Genomic DNA, 23981 nt, shown 5'->3' on the forward strand with positions numbered 1-23981 from the left:
TTGAAACAAGCACTTGTGTGCATGACCTTGTCTGATTGCCACAACAATCCTGTGAGACAGGGGTGATTATCACCTCCATTTAAAGATCAGAAAATTGAGGTTTACAGGTGACAAATAACTTGACCAATACACAGTGGCTTTCAGGAATATAGGTGGACAGCATTGTTGCATAAAGGCTATAAGAACAAAATCCAAATTCAGAGAGACTATCAGAACAATTGTTTCTTTTTATTTATTTATTTATTTATTTATTTGTAAGCAAAGAGAGATAAAGAAGAGACGGGGGGGGGGAGGGAGAGAGAAAGAGAGAGAAAATGGGCATACCAGGGCCTCCAGTTGCTGCAAATGAACGCCAGATGCATGTGCCACTTTGTGCAACTGGTTTTATGTGGGTTCTGGGGAATCAAACCTGGATCATTAGGTTTTGCATGCAAGCACCTTAACCGCTGAACCACCTCTTCTGCCCCCAAAAGGTTTTTTTTTTTTTTTTTTTTTTGTTTGGTTTTTCGAGGTAGGGTCTCACTCTAGCCTAGGCTGACCTGGAATTCACTATGTAGTCTCAGGGTGGCCTTGAACTCACAGCAATCCTCCTACCTCTGCCTCCCAAGTGCTGGGATTAAAGACGTGTGCCACCATGCCCAGCGCAAAAGGTTTTTTTTATGTCCAAGAAAACCAAAACACTTCAACTACCTTAGTGGAAAATACCATTGCAGTGAAAATTTTAGCAAAAGACATAGGCCCAGTCAGTGGCCACTTAATGTAAGTTCTAACACTGTTCTAGCAAAACAGACATTTCAGGCAGCCTTAGCAGTTATTCTGTACATAACTCATACTTTTGTCTAAATCTCAGCAAAGCCAAGTGGAAATTTTTGCCTATTAAAGGGCAGTAGTATATTTTTCATTCTTCTCTCATGAGTTCAACTAATATACATTTAATAGACTGAAGATAGTATAACCACATGTACCTCCCTTTCCATATCTGAAGATATTAATAACAAGTGACGTTCCTTACAAGAAATATGCCTTCCCATCAATCTGGCCTTTGTGAACTGGTGACATCCCTGACTTTTGGTTAGGAACAAACCCAAGTTGACATAAAATATAACCATTAGTTTGAGTGATTGTTGTCTCTTATGTCGTCTTGGATCAATTCATTTGTTTCTTTTGTAAATTTTAACCAGGAGAAGAAATACCGTTTCCAGAACCAAGTAGACAAGATGAAAGAAAAGGTCAAGAATGTGGAAGAGAGGTCAAAGGAATTTGTTAACCGAGTGGAAGAAAAGAGTCATGATCTAATTCAAAAATGGGAGGAGAAGTCAAGGGAATTCATTGGCAACTTCCTAGAGCTGTTTGGCCCTGATGGAGCATGGGTATGTAATTATTTTACTTGTACTCATAATGTTAAGTATTCTCAGTTTATCCTCTTCATGAATCCACTTAAAGGTGTCTCTTATTTCACTCCACTGTGTGGCCTCTGCTTGGTCATCATCCCAGGTGAATTCAAGTCCATGTCACTTCTTTATTCAGTTACTGATTTATCCTTCAATGTGGTACACAACAGCATGCAAAGCCAGGACTGCTCTGTTTCTACTCCCCATCTAGAGCTTACCATTAGAAGTCTACTATGGTAGATGTTGGTTTCTCGGCTCATTCAAGTGTCCCTGTTGGAGATGATGCAAAGCTTAGAAGTAAGGGTGAAGCAGGTCAGAGGAGCTTGGACTTTGTGTTGGAAGATGAAGCCAATGCACTTTTAGATCAACCACAGATATTTTTGTTTTGGGGAGATAGTACATTAACTTTTCCTGGGGAGATATGAGCAAGAATCTGCTCATCCCAAATACAGCACCAACAATAGACCAAAGTAATGATTGCACTCAGGGGTAGCTTCATGAAATTACTTATGGGAACATGGGAGAAGGGTTATTTACAGGAGCATGGATGAGCCCAAGACAGTTGTATGGCCATAGAATTCTACCCCAGCATGGATGGTGACTTCTCCATAGCTGCAGAGATGGATTTTCCACGCTTGCTTCAACTAACCTTCCTCCCTCTATATACTCTAGCACCTCCTGAGACAACATGCACCTGGGAGAGGTGTACAGGAAGGAGTGAATGGCTGGATGGAATCTCAGGTGACAGTGTAATGACCCTCTCCTCCTCCTACACACCAACCATCCCAATCTTTAGGTTCTCCTAAGAGTAATCACAGCTTCTCCAATTAAGATGGCAGTGGCTGGGCTAGAGAGATGGCTCAGTAGTTAAAGGAAGTTGCTTGCAGAGCCTGTAGACCCAGGTTCAATTCCTCAGTACCCATGTGAAGCCAGATGTGCAAAATGGTGCATGCATCTGGAGTTTATTCACAAAAACATGAAACTTTGGCATGCCCATTTCTCTCTCTGTCTCTCTCTCTGTCAAATTAATAAATAATTTTTTTTAAGTTGTCAGTAGCCATTATACTTGGAGAATACTGTTCCACACTCAGAGGAGAATGCAAAAGAAATGTAGCTGCACCCACTACTTTTTGTCATGAGGAACTCTCCTCTATCACCCACTGGCAAGGAAGAGAACCATAGAATTTTCCCCTGTGTCTGTGCCCCATTGTACCCAGATTTTCCCCTTTTTCCATACCATGTAAGTGTTAGGACTAAGTCTCAAAAATCTTAAGGAATTGAGGTCATGATATGATATAGAAAGTGTAGATTTTTAAAAATTATTTTATTTATTCATTTATTTATGAGAGAAAGAAGTAGATAGAAAGTATGGGCTCACCAGGGCCTCTAGGCACTGCAAATGAACTCCAGATATATGTGCTCCCTTGTGCATCTGGCTTTACATGGGGACTGGGAAATTGAACCCAAGTCCTCAAGCTTTGCAGGCAAGCACTGTAACCACTAAGTCATGTCTCCAGCCCCCAAAATGTAGATTTTTATTTGCCTAACTTATATAGACAACTGTGAATGTTAACTAGGGAAAGGGAAAAGAAAATTCTGGAGAAGCCGAGTGTGGTACTTCACACTTATATAATCCCAGCACTTGGGAGGCTTAGATATGAATAAATTTTAGGCCAGCCTGGGATATAGAGTAAGCTCCAAGTCATTCTGGGCTAGAGTGAGACCCAGCCTAAAAGAAAAATATAGAAAGAAAGAAGAAAACAATAAAAGAAAGACAGAAAGGAAGGGAGTTGGAGGGATAGCTTAGCAGTTAAGGTACTTGCTACAAAGCCAAAGGACCCAAGTTTGATTCCCCAGGACCCACATAAGCCAGATGTACAAGGTGGAACATGCTTCTGGAGTTTGTTTGCAGCAGCTGATGCCCTGGCATGCCCATTCTCTCTTACCCCCACCTCAAATAAATAAAATAAAATAATTTTTAAAAAAGAAAGGAAGGAAAAGAAAAATTGGGAAATTGCCCTGTATTTTATTGACATTCCTATTGTGCATGTTCCTCCCAGAGTGAATAGCCAGTACTGTCAGCAGAGTTGATGAGAATTCTATGAAACACTCCTAAAGCTAATTTCATTTTTAAAACAAAAAGAAATGATTCTATTTGATTTTTCTTATTTTAAGTAGCAGAGATTTCATATTATGATATGAGAAGTCTAATAAAAATCCACTTCATCTTAATTATTTTATTGATGGGTTGTCACTGCTGCCTTTGCTCATTTGAGTTCATTCATTATAGAATTATCTAAAAGCAAAACATTCAATTAGTAATAGAAAAAGAACAAAGTTCGGAAAGTTGGAAGAGATGCTTAAAGCCCTGGAGGCCTCTAAGTCATTATGGAAGTAGATGTTATAGGCCAACCATATCCTATCTCCAAGCTGAGTTTGAGAGGGTGGAGAGTGTGCAAATTCTACTTGAGCTCTTAAGAACTTCCAGAAAGCGCTGGCAAAAGTGGAAGAGCCAAGCACTGGGCTCCTTTTCATTTTTTTTTTCTTTCATTTTCCCAAAGCCTGTTAAAATGTTCAGCTCAGATGATTTAAAGTCGTGGCACATTTGTTAATCTTCTTGTCTATGCATGGCACTATGGAAGAACACAAAGACAGAGTGAACACTCTGTTCTCTGATCTCTGAACATAAATTCTGAACTCTCATTTGATCTAATGTGTGCCTTAGTAGTTTGCATTTTCACAATTAATCTTCAGGCTCTGAAGAAATAGTGAGCAGGTTTTTAATGAAGCCATACAGCTACTTATTTGCTTACAGGGCTCCAGAAATGTCTCTGCTGAAAAGGCCTCAGATTGTTACTCAGGGGGTGGATGTTTTTTCCACCTGGGGTGAGCAAAGGCAAGGCAAGGATATAATTTTGTAGAAACTTTCTATCTCCCAATCAATTCAGGCTCCCAATGAAGGTGCAATAGTAGCTGAAGTTGTTCTTGGGAGTCTGGTAACAGCGAGCTGAGGTGATTTTGAAGACATGAAACTCGGCTTAGAGACTGGAGGTTTTTCTTTTTAAAACTTGCTATTAGTGTCAAAACTGTTATTAACATTAATTTACTGTATCAGCAAGACTTAGATATTACTTTTTTCTGTTGACATTAAACGTACAGGAATAGTTACAAGGATGTTAAACGCCAAGATAAGTAATTTGCTTTTCATGAATATGCTATTATTATAATAATTCTTTATTTGTGGATTTGGGACTGGAACTCATTTCTTAAAATAGGGAATCTTGGGCTGGAGAGATGGCTTAGTGGTTAAGTGCTTGCCTGTGAAGCCTAGGACCCCAGTTCTAGGCTCAATTCCCCAGATTCCACATAAGCCGGGGGGGGGGGGTACAGATACATGCATCTGGAGTTCATTTGCAGTGGCTGGAGGCCCTGGCACACCCATTCTCTATCTGCCTCTTTCTCTCTTTGTCTCTGTCACTCTCAAATAAATAAATAAATAAAGCTAAAAAATAAGGAATCTTCATAACCTGCAAATACAGTACTGATACAAATAATCCAAATTTGGAAAAGTGCAAAATAGAAGGGTTTAAGGTTTAAAATTTGGTACAGCAGGATTGGTATGCAGGATACTATGTAGCTTATAGTAGAAGAGACTCCATAAATGTTTCTACAGTGAAGGAATATCTAAATGAAAGGATGTGTGAGGAAAACTGATTTACAGAACCCTCCAGCAAAAGTATATAATGAGGCCTAAATAATCCATATACATATACATCTCATTAGTTTTTCATTGCTTATGCTAAATACAGAGGTTGGATTACAACTGAATGTTTGGTAGATCAGATTTGACAGGCAGACTTTTATCATGAGTTCAGCCCAGTCTGAGCTAAAGAGTGAGACCCTATCTTAAACAACATTAGCAACAAAATAGGCTGACTTTGTTTACTTGGCTTCGGCAATATTTTTACGAAGGTCATGAACTCTAGTTTTGCATGGCTATATCAGTTCCCAGGGTTTCTCTGCCTCCTCCAACTTTACAGACATTCATTCTGGCCCCAGGGAATGTTGAAATTTGCTTCATAACTATTGTGGGAGGATGCCACACAAGGAGGTGAATCTCAGGAGATGGGGCCCTTGAGGTCATCTTGGAGTCTTATCTTGGACGCTTCATGCCACAGTGGTGTTTGGGAATTTGAAGCAAGCAAACTATGTCCTTCTTAATTACTATAATGTATTTTCTGTTTCCACTTTATTCAGTCTGATTGGCGGATTGTCCAAATTTTTATTTTCCAATCACATTACTCTACTTATTTAACTCAAGTCTTCTAAGTTGTTTTGAGTCATACTAGCCTATATTCTAACCATAGAAGACATCTGTTACTCAGCCTTGCATTAGCATAAGACAAAACCAAGACAATAACTTTAAAAAGAGGAAAAGTTAGCACTTAGAAGGCAGAGGTAGGAGGAGAGCTGTGAGTTTAAGGCCAGCCTGGGACTACGGAGTGAGTTCCAGGTCATCCTCAGCTCTAGCTCTAGTGAGACCCTACCTTGAAAAAATATAAAGTAGGGCTGGAGAGATGGCTTAGCGGTTAAGCGCTTGCCTGTGAAGCCTAAGGACCCCGGTTCGAGGCTCGGTTCCCCAGGTCCCACGTTAGCCAGATGCACAAGGGGGCGCACGCGTCTGGAGTTCGTTTGCAGAGGCTGGAAGCCCTGGCGTGCCCATTCTCTCTCTCTCTCCCCCTCTATCTGTCTTTCTCTCTGTGTCTGTCGCTCTCAAATAAATAAATAAAAATATATATATATATAAAGTAAAAATAAAAAAGAAGAAAAGGGCTGGAGAGATGGCTTAGCAGTAAAGGTGCTTGCCTGCAAAGCCAAAGGACCCAGGTTGGATTCTCCAGGACCCATGTAAGCTAGATGCACAAGGTGGTGCATGCATCTGGAGTTCCTTTGCAGCGGCTACAGATCTTGCTTCACCCAGTCTCATTTAAACATTCTCTCTAATATAAATAAATAAACAAAAGTAAATATTTTATTATTTTTTTTATTAGTGAGAGAGAGGGAATGGGCGCATCAGGGCCTCTAGCCACTGCAAGGAACTCCAGATGCATGCACTACCTTATGCATCTGACTTACATGGGTACTGGGGAATTGAGCCTCAAACCAGGGTCTTTAGGCTTCACAGGCAAGTGCTTAACCACTAAACCATCTCTCCAGCCCTGAAACAGTTTTTAAAAAGAGGGAAAAATAATTTCATGTACACCACTGAGGTGAATTTTAACTTAACATGTGAACTTTTTTAAGATTAAGAACAAAGAACAAATATTTTCAAACAGACGAGTCTTTAAACATCTTTAGCTTTGTATTCCAAAAACATTTTGACTCTTGTACTATTTGTAGTGCATTCTTAAGATGGATGTAGCAAATAAAGCTTTCTGCAAAGCAGAAAGAGAGAATTTCAGAGGCTTTAGTCTTTGGTTAGTTGGCCCTGTTGCCTTTGGGCGTGTGGTGAGTGAGAGAGCACTTCATGGTGGAAGCATATAGTGGAGGAAGCTAGTCATCTCACAGGACCTAGGAGGCAAGGGGACAGGGATGGGGGTGGCGCCCGGCAATTCCCTTCAAGGGAATTTACCCAGCAAGAGAAGACTTCTCATTAGGATTCAATTGTGAAAGTTTCTACCATCTCCCAGAAGTGCTATGGGCAAGAAAGCAAGCCTTTAACAATTTAGGCATCTGGGGGACATTCCAGTCCAAACAACAATACCTCTCTTAAAAAGACTCAGTATTGCCTTTGCTCGTGGGTATTCTCTCTGAAGGCACATGGTCTGGAGGAAAGAGCTTTCACAAGGTCAGTTGGGCAGCTTTGTTGCCATGTGGGAGGTGGGGCTGTCTCCAAATGGTTCTTCACTATTCAGGGTCAAGCATATTGGCCCAGCACTCATGGTTTGCTTTTGGTGACAGGATCTTCTAAAGGAAACTTTATTATTTTTGTTTGAACTATCTGAATTCCCAGAGCAGACACAACCTATTTAAATATTAGCACCTCAACTACAGATGCTGTTTTCTAAAACTATCATTCTGGGGCTGGAGAGATGGCTCAGCAGTTAAGGTACTTGTCTGCTAAGACTAAGAACCCAGGTTTGATTTCTCAGGACCCACGTAAGCCAGATGCACATGGGGAGCTTGTTTCTGGAGTTTGTTTGCAATGGCTGGAGGCCCTGGCATGCCCCTTCTTTCCACCCCTCTCTCTCTCAAATAAATAAATAAAATATTAAAACTATCATTTTGAATGATCTGCCACTGTATTTCTTCACTGACTCTGAGAATAAATTCCTTCCTGTTTAAAATGAAGTGTGTCTATTTTTTTTTTGCCATGTCAACATGGGCCCTTTAATTTAGCACCAGGAGAGAATGATCTTAAATCTAATGCAGATTTTTAGTTTATCAGACACCAGGTTTTTTTAAACCAGGAGTTTATTCTCCTGTCCCAGACCAGTCACAAAATCATGTGCCATATGATACATGAGATTACTTTTACAAAACAGACTGTGTGGGGGGTTGAGGACTTAGCTCAGTGGTGGAACTCTTGCTACTAAATACAAGGCCCTGAATTTAATCCTCAGCAGTAAAAAAAAAAAAAAAAAAAAAAAAAAAAAACCTGCGTGTTTGCTTTTGGGGAAACCAAAATTGAAATAATGTGAGGGCATTGTGATTTTGTTTTTGTTTTCCAAGGTGGGGTGTGGCTCTAGCCCAGACTGACCTGAAATTCACTATGTAGTCTCAGGGTGACCTTGAACTCATGGTGATCCTCCTACCTCTGCTTCTCAAGTGCTAGGATTAAAGGGGTACACTGACTAGCATGGCATTGCTAGATTAAACAAAAACAATTGTATTTTATTTATTTGCAAGCATAGAGGAGGTGGAGAGGGAAAGTGAGAGAGCGAGGGAGAAAATGGATGCACCAGAGCCTCTTGCCACTACAAAAGAACTCCAGAAGCATGTGCCACTTTGGGCATCTGGATTGACATGGGTATTGAGGAATCAAACCTAGGCCATCAGGCTTTGCAAGCGCCTTTAACTGCTGGGCCAGCTCCCCAACCTCCAATTGCTATGTGCACCACCACATGCGGCCATTATAACTATTTTTAAGTGAACAGCATCATTAAGTATATTCAAAATATTGTATAACCATCACCATTGTCCATTTCCAGGATGTTTCCATCATCCCAAATAGAGAAACAACACATTTTAGGTGCTATGAAGACCATTCAGTTGTTAAAGTATTTGCTGTGTACATGTGAGTACCTGAGTTGTATCCCCAGTACCCAAGTAAAAAAGCTGCGTGTATTGCCAGGCATGGTGGCGCACCCTTTTGATCCCACCACTCGGGAAGCAGAGGTAGGAGGATGCTGTGCATTTGAGGCCAGCCTAAGACTACATAGTGAATTCCAGGTCAGCCTCGACCAGAGAAAGATGCTATCTTGGAAAATGAAAAAAAAAAAAAAGTTGAAATGAAGCTGAGGCATAACTCAATGGTAAAGCACTGGCCAGGCATACACAAGGTTTGGTCTTCAGTACTGAAAATAAAAAGTTAAAATGGAAAATTGTAAATTTATTTGTCACAATTAAAAAGTTGGTAATTAGGGGTTGGAGAGCTGGCTCAGATGTTAAAGAAGCTTGCTTGCAAAGCCCAATGGCCTGGGTTTGATTCCCCATTACCCATGTAAAGCCAGATGCACGAAGTGGCACATGCTTCTGGAGTTCTTTTGCAGTGGCAAAAGACCCTAGTGCACCCATTTTCTCTGTTTCTGTCCCTGTCTCTGTCTCTCTCCCACTGCCTCTATGATTGCAAATTAATAAAATATTTTAAAAATGTTTTAAAAAATTAGCAATGCTAGGCATAGTGGGGGTACATCTTTAATCCTAGCCCTTGGGAGTTAGAGGTAAGAGGATCTACATGAGTTCAAGGCCAACCTGAGACTACATAGTAAATTCTAGGTCAGCCTAGCCTGGGGTAAAACTCTACCATAAAAAAATAAAAAATAAAAACAAACAAACAAACAAAAATGGTGAGTGTGGTGGCATGCACCTGTAGTCCCAGTGCCGGAGAGGCAGAGACAGGCAGATCTGTGGGGCTCACTGAGAAGCCAGACTGGCCTAATTGGTGAGCTCTGGGACAATGAGAGATGAGAGACTCTGTCTCTAAGGAGATAGATAGCATTGAAAATGTCACCCTAGGTTGCCCTCTGGCATCCACATGCATGCACACATGCACATGCAGCTACACACACACAAACATGCACACACACATATGCACACATGCATTAAAAAATAAACTGTACCCTTAAAGCAATCCCTCCAAGCCTTTGGCAACACCTTTCTCCTTCCTTTCTTTATGAATTTGACTCTTCTACGTAGCACATATAAGTAGTATTTGATAATACAGTATTTGTCCTGCATCTAGCTTATTTTACTTGGCATAATACATTCAAGGTTTGCCCATCTTCTAGCATGGATCAATGTTGTAGCAGCTTTTGCAAATTTGTATGTATGTATGTGTACAGTATGCATTTGGTGTATACACGTGTGTGTGCAGATGAATGAGGCCCATTTGCATGTATGCCAAGGGCAGGTCTTTTTTTGTTGCTGTTTGTTTTTTGAGGTAGGTTTTCACTCTAGCTCAGGCTGACCCGGAATTCACTATATGTTCTCAGGGTGGCCTCAAACTCATGGTGATCCTCCTACCTCTGCCTCCTGAGTGCTGGGATTATAAAGACATGTACCACCACACCCAGCCATCAGGTGTTCTCTATGGTCACACATGTGTGTGGTCATGCCCAACTTTTTATGAGTTCTGGGGAGTCAAATTTGCCACTCTCCAGCCCAAGAGGCCCTCATGCTTAAGTAGCAAGTGCAGAGTCAGTTTTGAAAATTTATCTTTAAACAAGGCCGGGTGGTAGCTTAGTGAATAAAGCACACTCACTGCTCAAGTTGGGCTACTTGAGTTGATCCCCAGACCCCACGTCAAAAACCAGAAGCTGGGCTGGATAGATGGCTTAGTGGTTAAGGTGCTTACCTGAGAAGCCTAAGGACTCATGTTTGTCTCTCCAGATCCCACATAAGACAGATGCACAAAAGGTGAGGCAAGTGCAAGGTCGCACATGCCCACTAGGTGGGGCAAGCATCTGTGTGTGTGTGTGTGTGTGTGTGTGTGTGTGTGTGTGTGTGTGTGTGTCTCACTCTCTCTTTAAAAAAAAGAAACTTCTGTCCTCTCACACACTGACATAATATGAGATAGTAGGCGGAGACAAGAGAATTTCCCCGAGGCTAATGGTGAGTACAACAAAGAAGAGAGCAGAGCAAAAATTTACAGCACAAAAAACACTCATAATGAAGCGGACAGGTGAGGACCAACCTGAAAACTGTCCACTGACCTCTACATGCATGCCCATGGCATGCATGAACACATCCACATACACACATAAATGAATGTTTACTTTTTAATTATCTAAAGCAAGTACACAAGTGTCCAAGTATCTTTTACCATGAAAGTAGGTAATTACAAGAGAGACATCATTAGTATGGATTCACTTGAGCTGTGAGGCACATTCTTTTGTTGTCATCATTTGTTTTTCCACACTAAGGTGTATCCATGGCTCCCATATGCTCTTCCACTGAGCCACACCCCACCCTGTGTTGGCAAGTTCATTTGCACCTCTACCCCTTAATCACAGCATTTGTAAATGGGAAAAGTAAGCTCAGCTATCTCCACTGGAATTGTTGGGAATAATTGGCTCATATTTAAAGTCCTTACAGCAGAGCGGGTACACAGACCATGGCAGGGGAAGGCTAGTCATGGATGATGATGACACTTACTGATTTGGCCACAACTGAAACATCAACTTTTTTAAATTTATTATTTATTTTATTTATTATGATGATGATTTTTGTTTTGTTTTGTTTTTTCAAGGTAGGGTCTCACTCTAGCCCAGGCTGACCTGGAATTCACTGTGTAGTCTCAAGGTGGCGTTGGATTCATAGAAATCCTCCTACCTCGGCCTCCTGAGTGCTGGGATTAAAGGCGTGCACCACCACGCCCGGCCCTGAAACATCAGCTCTTATTTCTCCTTGGGTTTCATCTTGCTTACCAGAAATCCAAACCAGATCATACTTTTTTAAAAAAAAACTTCACTTTAACTGATATGCCAGGATATATCTGAAACACGGAAACCTTTAAAGGCATTTGTCAAGACATTTACTGCCTCACTAGATGTTAAGTACTTCTTAAAAGGGAAAACTTTGTAGGAGGGAAATAGAAAATTACTTTCATATGGACAGGACTATAAATGGGATTATTTTCTTGGGGGAAAACTTTATAAATGGAAACCACTTAATACAGTAAAAGATTGAATTTAAATACCTTTTCTCTTTGAAAATGTCATGCCATGGTCTTCATTATTTGTTATATTTCTAAAGTGCTTTTCTTCCCAGGAAGCTCATTACAAACTGTCTCCAGACCCGATTTGATTCAGCTCCTTTGCAGGGGAACCACCCTTGCAAGTGCACCAGAAACAGATCAGAGAACCTGCAAAGCAAGGCCCAGCTTGTTTTGCATGGATACCACATTTTATGAAGTACAACACCATTGTTTATCATTAAGGATTCAAATTCTTCCATCCTTTTAGGCAGAATATTCTCAGTTATGGGTTTGATTCAAACTAGAGTAGACAAGATGTAGATTTCTTAGAAAGTGGGCTTCTAATGGAATTGCTGACAATCCATTAACAGCAGGAGGGCTAATGGCTGCCACTAAAAATATACTTAAAGATTACAGTAATAAAAACACATATTTTAAAGTGCCTGCTAGAGGTTCAAGGATTTTTTTTAATGTTGCTGTTAATAATAGGCCACCCAATCATTTTGGCATTTGAGTTTGTCTCATAAATGGGCTTAATCTAAGGTAATGCTCTTGTACCTCACTATTTTTTTTCTGTTCGATTTCTTGGGAGTTGGATGTCTTTTGGTAGAATTATCAGTTCCCTTAATGGAAGGTAAATAATTGGTGTCTTTGTAGACATGTGGAATTTTCAATTTGGAAAGGATCTCAGTAATTGGCAAATCATCTCTAATATATTTTCCAGAAGAAACTTGAGACTCTAAAGACAGATGAGCTAGAGCTTAGGAAAGGAAACTAACAGGTTTTAATGTTCCTCATGTGTCATTATTGCAATGCCTGCCCTTGCACTTGATTATCTGTCCAGGTTACTTGACCTTCTTTCTTTTCCACAATAGATTTTATGATGGCAAAAGCCACCTCTTAGTATCTTCTGTGGACTGGTCTGGGACTTCCCTCAGATATAAAAAACTGTGGATGCTCAAGGCCCTTGTATCAAATGGCATAAATTTTGCACGTAAACTATCTATATCTTCCCACATATTATAAATCATCTCAATGACATAATGCCTAATATAACATAAATGCTATATATACATACATACATATACATATATATATAGCCATTTTATTATATTGTTTAGAGAATCACCACAAGAAAAAAGTCTGAACATGTCCACTGCAAGTATAAATTTGACCTGTAGTTGTTGAATACATGGATATGAAAGTAGCACTATGAAGAGCTGCCTGTATTCATTATAGAACTATTAGAGAGCAATGACTAGCCAAGCCTGATGGCACAGTTTTGTAATCTCGGCTACTCTGGAGGCTAAGGTAGGATTGCAAGTTCAAGGCCTGTATGGACAATTTAATAAAACCCTGTGTGAAAAAAAATGAAGAAGGAAAGAGAAAGAGGGAGGAAAAAGAGAGTATAGTAAGGATATATTTTAATGGTGGAACACTGGCCTAGAATGTGGGAGGACCTGTGTTCAATCCCCAATACCCCAAAAGAAAAAAAAATGTAAAGACTTTAAGGGGACTTTGCCTTTGAAGTGTAAGGACCCTGGTTCGATACTACAGGTCCGATGTAAGCCATATGCATAAGGTGGCACATGCGTCTGGAGTTTGTTTCCAGTAGCTGGAGACGCTGGTGTACCCATTCCCTCTCTCTCTCTATCTGCTTCTTTTCTTCCCTCTCTTTCTCTTTCAAATAAATAACTAAAATGTTTTTTTTTTAATCACTTGTAGTCCTGTCAACCAGAACTTTGTTCCATTGACATTCTATACATTTCTTCTATAATACTGAAATCATGCAGAACATACTATTCTAAAGTCATTTTGAGTTTGCCATGACTCATGAATATTTTTTCATATTATTAAATATTCTCTAAGAAACTGATTTTATCAGCTGGTTAGTATATCTTCTTGGAGTTACATAAGATTCCTCTAGGATTAGGGAGTTTGCAGTTTTATCTGTTATGATACTGCAATATGCATATCCACAATAAACATTTGCTTACATGTCTGATTGTCTCTTCAGGAAAAACAGCTTTTGTACATATTGCCAGAGAAAATACCCCTGAGGAAAGTGTTGCTATGTTATCTTCCTGCCAGCAGTAGCAACGGGAGTATGGCTGTTTACTGTGCCTTTATTCATTCTAACCATTACCAATTTAAAAAAACCTTACGTTATCTCAGTGTGTGTGTGTGTGTGTGTGTATAAAGTCTCATTTCAATAATTTGGTCATTGGTGATGCCTAACATTTTTTAATACATTTATAAATTTGTAAGCCACTTATAAATGCCATATGCCTTTTTCTTTTCTTTTTTCTACTTTATTTTCTTCCTTCCTTTTTCTTTTTTTGGGGGGTAGAGTCTCACTCAGTAGCCTAGGTTGGCCTAGAATTCATTAGGTAGTCCAGGCTGACCTTAAACCCATGGCAATCCTCCTGCCTCAGCCTTCTAGATGCTAGGATTTCATGCACAAGTCACCACTTCTGAAATATGCATTTGTTACTAATTTTTTTTTGCAACTGATTGAATTTTCTTTAAGGCTACTGTTCTGGAATATTGGAGAAACAAAGGTGAACTTTAAATGAGTCAATTAACAATATACCAATCTCTATGTGCTTGAAAACAGTTTGTTTCAGGTAAACCCTGTTTCCTGAATCCTCCCTCAAGATGGTGCATGGAAGATTATTCCAACCCCATGGCAATGCGGAATGGTGCTGTGGTCTTGGGCAGGCCTCCAGGAGTCCTCACTGGCATTGCTAGATCATACCTTGTTTCTGTGTTGCTTGTGTTATCTTAGCTGGAAACTTGAGATCTCTTCTTTCCCAGATTGCTATAGGATTGTTGGGCCTCTCATTTGACTCAGTAGGTTCTGTGTTGACTTATGAGATTTGCCATGTGCTTCCTGAGCTTGGCTGTCTTGGCCAAAGGTCCATTCTGCTCTACTTTCACAAGGCTTTTATCTTTTCCTTTATTACTTATAAGCACTGTTTATACACCCAGATTTATAATTTGTAGCTACCTATTTGCTTTGTGGTGCTGGGGATGCAACCCCGGGTCTTGTGCATGCCTGAACCCTCAGCCACTGTTGTAAAATTTCCCATATTTTTGTTTGTTTTATGGTTCTTTTAAAATGTGTGTGTGTGTGTGTGTGTGTGTGTGTGTGTATGCACACATACCTATGTGTGGGTGCACATGTGGATTCAGGTGCATGTGCATGTGTATGCTTGTGCAGTGGAGGCCAGAGGACAATTGCGAGTGTCCATGCCACAGGAAAACTGTCCATCTTTTTAAAAGACAGGATCTCTTATTGGCCTGGTGCTCACTAGTTAGGCCAGCAAGCTCGAGGGATCCTCCTATCTCTGTCTCCCTAGCTTGAACTCAGGCCCTGTGCTTTAAGGAAAACACTTTACTAAGGCATCTATCTCCTCAGCTTTTATGGTGTTTTTTACTAGACTTGATCTTAGCCAAAAGGCAGAGAAGTTACTCATGTGTTTTTTTGAGGTAGGGTCTCACTCTGGTCCAGGCTGACTTAGAATTAACTATGTAGTCTCAGGGTGGCCTCGAACTCTCAGCAATCCTCCTACCTCTGCCTCCTGAGTGCTGGGATTAAAGGTGTGCACCACCATGCCCGGCTCATGATGTTTTTTGAAGTTCCAAAGTTTTTATATGGTCAAGCATTAATCTTTGTCTTTATGGGGTTTTTTGTTACTTTTACATGTACATCTGATGATGCTTTGTAAGCACAAGTTTGATCATACCCTTACCTTGATCAAAATCTTCCGTGAGCTCTTGATGAGGCAGTCCTACCTTCTTTTGGCATATCAGTACATTGCCTGCCACCCCATAGGCTGTTGGGGTTGTACTCATGCCAAAGAAGTTGTACCTAGGGACTGGAGAGATGGCTCAGCAGGTAAAGGAGCTTATTTGCAAGAGGCCTTGGTGCATGTGCACCAATATTGATTTTTTTATTTTATTTTAATTTTTATTAGCATTTTCCATGATTATAAAAAATTTCCCATGTTAATTCCCTCCCTCCCCCACTCACACTTTCCCCTTTGACTATATTGATTTTCTATCTCCCTTTCTCTCTTTCCTTGGAAATAAATAATATTTTTTTAAAAAAGAAATTGCACTTAGTACTGTCGACTAAGCCAGTCCTCTCTCTACCAGCTCCCATGGGTTTACCCCCACATCTAAGCTTGCTTTCTTTGCAGTAGCAAAGACCTAGGTCAGGCATAGCTACTTCCTTCAGCTATATGATCTGCTTCCTCTTCCTCCTGTATAGCATTTTGTCCCTAGAGAGTCCCCATAATGGTCTGTGACATTCAAAGTCTAAGGTGGCCAATACAGATTGAACATTGTTAATCTGAAATCTGAAGGGCCCCAACATCTGAAATCTCTTGCTAGTTGACAGGATGATGTCACAATGAAAAATTTCATGCCTGACTTCATGTGATGGTCACAGGCAAAATAGAGGTGAACCCAATATACCATATAAAATTATCTTTAGACTATGTGTATGAGGTATATATAAAACAATAAATTTCTTGTCCAGATTTGGGTCCCATCTCTGAGCTATTTGTGTGTGTGTGTGTGTGTGTGTGTGTGTGTGTGTGTATGCTTCTCTAAATCAAAAATAATACAAAATATGAAATACTTCTGGTGGCATGCACTGGATAAGGGATTCTCAGGCATCCAGAAAAATTGGCCATGAGAACTAGTTTGAACTGGGCTGTTGGGGGAACCAAGGCTCAGCGATGAGCAAACAGAAGGCCCCAGGTGACACAGGAGAGCATTGCATGGTAGGTAGTAGACAAGTGTGGAAGGGGGTGGGCATTGCTGAGCTCCACGCAAAGGGCAGGAGGCATCTAGGCTGGTAGCATCCAAAGCAATATTGTGTCTCCCAGAAGGCTAAAAACATCAGAGAAGGGCTCAGATCTGAAAGCACCATGCAAGAATGACCTGAAGTTTCAGACTGGAAATTTGCTTTTTGACCCAGACATCATGGAGCACACCTGTTACCCAAGCACATGGGAGGCACAGGCAGAAGAATCAGTTCAACACCATTCCGGGCTATATAGTGAGGTTGAGGCTAACCTGGGCTACATGAGTCCCTGTCTCAAAAACCTAAAACAATTAAAATTAAAAAAATATAAATGGGGAAACTAATTTTACCACCCAAACTTCCTCATATCCAAGTCCTCCCTACCTCAGAAAATGGTGGTGTTCCTTTCCAGTTCCAAGGCCAGAAACTAGAGCCACTTGACTTCTTTTCTTCTTTACATGTTTCCATCTATCAGCGAGTCCTCCTAGCTTGCCAGCTAGACTACATGATGACATTCTGGGAAAGGCAAAACTTGAGGGATAGACATCAGACAGAATTGTGGTCAAGGATGGGCTAGGAGTTGACTGCAAAGGGTCATGAGGGAATTTGAGGGCTGATGGAATTCTATGCCTTCAGTATGGTGGTCGTCACAAAACTGTGTATACTTGTATATGAGTATACTTATACTCATAGAACTTCACATGGAAATAGAGGGTTTATTATACCACAATAAAAGAGTGGGGGCTGGGCATGGTGGTGCATGCCTTTAATCCTAGCACTTGGGAGGCAGAGGTAGGAGAATCGCTGTGAGTTCGAGGCCATCCTGAGACTACAGAGCGAATTCCAGGCCAGCCTGGACTAGAGTGAGACACTACTTCGAAAAACCAAAGAAAAAAATGGGGGGATATATTGGGGATTGATCCTATTTTTATTATTCTCATCATAGTCATCACTCTGAACCAGGCACCATCATAATTTGGGTTGTTATTGTGATGGACTCTTCACTAGTCTCCCTGCCCCTGCACTCTTTGCTGCAGTTGTCCCCAGTAGTAGACAGAGGGTTTCTGGGAAAACAAAAAGCAGATTTTGTTACTCTTGCTAAGAGTTTTCCAGAGGTTCCTCCTCTCTGAGAAGGCCCTGTCCTGACGTTTTTGTGGATGGGTCTCAGCTCCCCACCACTGCCTCCATAGCCTTGCTTCTGCCCTTAATCAAGAGTGAAATAGTTCCCACAATGGCTGCCAAGAATCTCAGTGATTCAGCTGTCTGTTAATTCTCTCATGACCCCCGTTCAATTCCTTCCACATCACACTCTCCACCCAGAAGACCCCACTCCAATCCCATGGCCTGTTTGTTCTTCCTGAGGCACTGCTTGCTGTCTTCTTGGGATTCTCTGCCTGGAATCTACTTCCCTCAGATTTCCACTCATGGGCTCCCTCATTCATCTCTTTCAGGTCTTTGCCCAAATAGCATTTTCGCAGTGGGGCTTTGCAGGAACACTCCATTTCATTGTTCAGCCTTCTACCCCTTTTTTGTGCCTTCATTTCCTATGTATCCCAGGCTTGCCCCAAACCTTCAGTCCTCTTATCTCAACCTCCCAAGTTCTGGGAGTGAAGATGTGCACCACTCCACCTGGCTTGCTATCTGCTCTCATTTCTCTCACAGAGCACAGTTCCATCTGGTGTACCACACATTTTTTTTTTATTGTACAATGCCTCCTCATACCCATGAAGATAAATGCTTTTTGTTTTATTTTTCCCACCCCATAAGCACTTAGGACACTTATTTTGCCTAACAGTTAAGTTGTGCAGATGGAAGAAAAAATGTGAAGGAAAAAGTCTGAAGAATCAGCAGGGATTGGGATCTTATGTATGGACATCTCACTGGCCCAGAATTTCACTCAGTTCCTCCCACCCAGCCTTGGACAACATGAAATACTGATTGGACAAGTCTGTTTGTGGGTACAAGTCTGAAGGGGTTCTCCACTCTGCCCTTCCTTTCTCTTTAGATACTGCCTGAAATTGCTATGTTAAGAGACATCTTTTCTCAATTTTCTTTCTAGAAGCAGATGTTCCAGGAGAGGAGTAGCCGGATGTTGCAGGCCTTATCCCCAAAGCAGAGCCCTGTGAGCAGTCCCACCCGGAGTCGGTCCCCTTCCCGCTCCCCATCCCCAACTTTCTCATGGCTCCCCAACAAAACCTCTCCCCCCTCATCACCCAAGGCAGCCTCAGCCTCCATCAGCAGCATGAGTGAGGGGGACGAGGACGAGAAGTAAAGGCGGCTGGCCAGCAAGAGCCACACCACACAGGATGGGGAGGGTTTTCTGGGGAAGCCTGGGTGGTGGTTGAAGGGGGAAGCATTTCAGGAGCCACAGTTCTTCTGGGAGACTGGAGTTCTGCCAAGGGGAAGTCTGGTCCAGCTCCCCCTCCTCCACACAGCTTGGCCTGGGCTCCACATGGAGGTTTCCAACATGACAGCCTGCACAAACCTTCTTAGCATCATAGAATCACTCCCCTTTAACCTTGCTAAGGAAAAGTGGGGAGCACCCCATGGAGACTTGCACTGAGTAGTGTGATTCTGCAGAAGCCGCTGCTGCCTCACCCTTCTATGTCCAGCCCTCTTAGGGTCCTGCACGTTGCCTCCTATCACCCAAGCTCCTCCAGAATAAGTTATTTTCTAACTGAGGTGGCAAAGTACTTCCATAATAGGCAAGTTACAGACAAATTCCAGCCTTTTCAGCGCAGCCATTGAGACGTGATGATTCATCAACTCGTTCCCATTCCAGAACCATGGCTCAGAGACACAGCTTCACTTTGGGCCCCATAGAAAAGGGCACCTAGTATGAACCTTAACTTCTCCATTCAGAGGACAGTTGTGTCAAGGTGAACTCCACCTAAGGTCTGACATGCTCCTGGCTGTATTTTCTCATCAGTGGTGTGACTTCCTTGTTTGCCAGAAATTACCTGCATTGATGGGAATTTACCAAGAAAACATATCCTGGTCAAAAAAACAAACAAACAAACAACAACAACAAAACGAGTTTCTTTGCTTCAGCTCCATGTATGGAAGATGAAAAATATCCCTTGGAACATCTTCTTAAAGGATGCTATTATGGAATGACTCCATTTCTGATCAGTTTCATAGACCTCAAGTAACAGTTTGATGAACCAAACACATAGTATACCGATAGGGGGTGCTACCTGCACGTATCTGTTCTATGTATGCTTCAAATATGCCACCCCAGGGTATATCCAATATGCAATATGACTATATGGTGGTGGTATTTTACCATGTATGCCTCTCCTGCTCTCTACCCAAACATCCTACTGAAATCCTTATCTAAAGAACCAAACGGTTCCCATGTGACTTGGGCACTTTATCAAAAGCTCATACCAGATTCCTGTAGAAATGGTTTGTTCCAGAAAATTACTGTTGTTCTTATGGCCTCCCATTATGTTTTGGGTGAATGGAATCTCTAAAAAGTCTTAAAAAGACTGGAGGCTTGGTCCTTTGAATGGTCTGAGTAGTGTTGAAGTTATTTCTGGCCCTAGGTTTGCTGAATGGGAGGAAGACTCTCAGATTGCTGCAGAAGTATAGGAAGCTACTGCTCTCTAACCACATGGAGGGAATGATCAGCTGCATTCCAGGTTTGGATCCAGTCTCTTGGTTATCCTGATGAAGTCAGACCGAGCTGGGACTTGACTGAGCAAAGGCCTTAACCTTCAATTTGTCGGCAGAGCCCAGCACTTCTAATCGCAGAAGTACCCCTTTCCAGTGGCCTTGAGAACAAGCCTTCTGGGGGCCACCAATGAAGAAAGGCAACAAGTCTTTCCCCTTTGTGTTGGGGGTCAAACTACCTCCCTGATCACTTGGAGACCAGTGGTGATTTTTGGAAAGCAAAACTGTAAGGCTAAGCTAGCTTGGGACCTACTTGTTCCTGGCACTTTCTCCAAAACTCTGTAAAGCATTCATGCAATGCAGGGGGCTAGCAGGAACATGGCCTGTGAGAAGGCAAGTTCTTTTTGCAATTAAGGCCCTCCCAGAGCATGGCTGTCCAGCGAGAAGCAAGGGCTTCCATTCTTCCATTGTGCACATTTGACCTCAAGTTTCTTCCATGCACCCAGCATGAATGGTGCATGTATGCTTTCCATTTCCATCAACCGGCACTTGCGGCAGTGAAAGGATAAGGAGATCCACTAGGCACGCGAAGATACTAAGAACAGAGGAAGAGGAGGAAAGAGGTTCCTGGAGATAGGAAAGGAAGAAAAAAGGAAATTTCTCTTAAGCCATGTCAACATCTCATTCTGCAGGGGAAATTTTCTCTTGAGGAGGCCTTTTAATGCTCTGACTCCATGACCTAGGACAGATCCACTTTTAATGGAGTCTTGTTCTGGGGCAAATAGTGTGGGGTTGATATATCAGGCTGACTATAAATGTGCAGACCTTACATACCATACTGACAAGTGCCATGTATGGACCATAGATGCCAATGATGGAAAATGGCCAATGCCTGAGATACTGCAGGCATGGGCCAAAACAACCTATAAGTGAATTCAAAGTTTCATCCTCAACCTTGTGCAACATCTCCTCACCTTCCTAAGGCCACAAGTCTGTTGCGAAGGAATGGGATGAATCTACAATCCAACCTTTAATATTTCTTGGCCATTTCTCAGTCTTTCCCATCCCTTACCCAACAACAACTCCCACACCTAAGATGAACTGGGATTGGGCCATCCAATTAACTGTCATGGCCAAGAGCAAGGTAAGGTGGGAATAACAACGTATTACAAGCTCAGAGTGGTGAGCAGAAGTGACAGAAAGTGAGGAAAATGGTACTTTCTCTTTAGAAAGGGAAAGAAGCAATTTAGGATTTTGAATGGGGTAGGTTAAGAATATGGGATAAAATGAGACTGAAGTAGGGTGGGTATTTTCTATTTCCTTTCCAGGGTTAACATGGCCCCTAATGGATGAAGGATAAGAAGGGTTCCTATTACATACTTCCAAGGCTACTGGATACCTATGTGGTATTTGGGGGTCCAAGCCTCTCTGGCTGACTTCCTCATGTTAACACTCCCATCTCCTCCCTGAAAGGATCCCTCAAACCAAATGTTGACTTTCTTTTCTCCATCTAAATAACAGGGGTAGAGTTGTAAGGTGACAGTCACATTGAATAGCTTATTTCTGACAAGAGAATTCCCCTGTACCAGGACCTTCCAAAAGCACTGATGTAATCTGGCTTCTGACTTGCTCTGGGTGCAAGAGATGTAGCCACTCCATTACTTAGGATACTAAATACTGTAATTCTACCCTTTGGTTGGGGGAAAGGTGGCTACAAGAAGAGTACAAGCTTATTTTCTCCCTATCTTTAGGGCTTATTTTAGTGCTCAGTCATAGCCCAGAGAGTGACATGCGATGATGTGATTGGCTCAGTTAAATCTAGCAGAGATGAACCTGTACCTCAGGTACCCCTCACCACCAGTCCTGACCATCTGATTTTGTCAAAAAAATAAGCATTTTCAATATCTCTTCCTGTCTAGTTTTTCTGTTGTGTTGCCGCAGTGTGTCTGGGGACAAAGCCATAAGAAGAGCATACACACTTAAGACTGCTGTACATATAAGACAAGAAGTCAACTAGTCTGGATTAAAGACTGACCTTATGCCCAAGCATTTGCTCTGGTGCTGAATCATGTGAACTACTGGAATCACCCCTCTTCCATCCCCATACCTTCTAGCCCCTCTTCCCCTGCTCCCATATGGACCACAGTATTCCCAACTTGTTTATAAATAAAGGGATGCAGAGTTGCATTTTGGCCTGTTGTGTGTCTTGTTTCTGTGTATTCCAATGTAGAAGTTCTAACCCAATGTGGAAGAATACAGGCACTGAAGCAGCTATCAAGGACCACTAACTGGTTTTGCCCACTTTGGAAAGATCTCATCCTGCTTTGTGCTGAATTGGGACAAATCTTGGAGGTGCCAAATGACCCTCATTTCATTTAAAAGATAATTAGGGGGCTGGAGAGAGGGCTTAGCAGTTAAGGGACTTGCCTGCAAAGCCTGAAGACCCATGTTCTACTCTCCAGATCCAGATGTACAAGGCGAAACATGTGCAAGGCTGCACATGTGCACAAGATGGCACATAGATCTGGAGTTCAATTGCAGCAGCTGGAGGCCCTGGCATGCCACTTTTCTCTCTCTCATTTTTTTTTAAGATAATTAGGAACAGACTTACCTGGAGGGGAGGTCATGTAGTGATCCCAGCCAGGATTTTGAATCCCAGATCCTATTACTCACTTGTTTTGTAGCCTTGGCCAAATCACTTCACTTCTCCAGCTTCAGTATCTTCCATAAAAGGAGGGGGTTGGAGGAAATAGTTTCTGAGGTCTTGTTTGCCTGTAGAAATCTCTGGATTTATGAGCTAACCTCCATATCCTCCAAGCTTCTCCCAGCCACCACATTATCACTGAGCACTCTGGAAAAAGGACTTTTCACTGTGTGGGCAATACTCTGGGTCCCCCACAACCAGCAACATTGATGACCTTATTTTCACACTTGAAACATAATGATAAAAGGCTCTTGGTTTCCACCTACATTTTTATTTTATTTTATTTTTTATGAGAGAGAAAGAGGGAAAAATAGTGTGAGAGAGAATTGGTGCACCAGGGCCTCCAGCCACTGCAAGCAAACTCCGGATGCATGCGCCCCCTTGTGTGCATGTGTGACCTTGTGCGCTTGCATCACCTTGTGTGTCTGGCTTACTTGCGACCTGGAGAGTCAAACATAGGTCTTTAGGTTTTGCAGGCAAGCACCTGAACTGCTAAGCCATTTCTATAGTTCCTACCTTTTGGGGGGGGAGGGGATTCGAGGTAGGGTCTCACTCTACCCAAACTGTCCTGGAATTCACTATGTAGCCTCAGGATGGCCTCGAACTCATGGTGATCCACCTACCTCTGCCTCCCATATGCTGGGATTAATGGCATGTGTCATCACACCCAGCTCCCTGCCTACCTTTAAAAAATATTTTTATTTATTTATTTGCAAGAAGAGAGAGAGGGGGAGAGAGTGGATATGCCAGGGCCTCTAACCACTGCAAAAGAACTGTAGGTGCATTCATCACTTTGTATGTCTGGCTTTACGTGGGTACTGGGGAATCAAGCACCTCAACCTCTGAGTTATCTTTCGAGCCCCCATCTACCTTTATTCCTACTTGAAGAATGCTGTTATTTATTTAAGTTAGTGTTGTAGCATTTCTATACATATATGTCCTCATATTTGTTTTTATTCATCCCACTTCCCAGTCCTCCCCCCCTCTTATTGGTCTCTTTATTTCCAATTAGTCCCCCTCCTTGTGCTTTCACACCAC

At 41.9% G+C, this 23981-nt stretch overlaps 1 protein-coding gene across 4 annotated transcripts in view; it reads left to right on the forward strand.

The window, feature by feature from the left end:
* The window catches only part of Pcyt1b (phosphate cytidylyltransferase 1B, choline), a 123862-nt gene extending 101436 nt beyond the window's left edge, over nt 1–22426 (forward strand). For 3 of the 4 annotated variants that reach the window (XM_045140789.1, XM_004669995.2, XM_045140790.1), the window contains 2 exons: nt 1182–1370; nt 18684–22426. In XM_045140789.1, coding sequence (XP_044996724.1) covers nt 1182–1370; nt 18684–18896 — 402 coding nt within the window. In that variant the 3' untranslated portion in view covers nt 18897–22426. Of the gene's footprint in view, nt 1–1181; nt 1371–2063; nt 2279–18683 lie in introns of those variants that run through there. The other variant, XM_045140791.1, reaches the window with a different exon arrangement.
* Nucleotides 22427–23981: the final 1555 nt, after the last annotated feature.

The sequence above is a fragment of the Jaculus jaculus genome, chromosome X, assembly GCF_020740685.1.
Source record: "Jaculus jaculus isolate mJacJac1 chromosome X, mJacJac1.mat.Y.cur, whole genome shotgun sequence".
Classification (NCBI taxonomy): Eukaryota; Metazoa; Chordata; class Mammalia; order Rodentia; family Dipodidae; genus Jaculus; species Jaculus jaculus.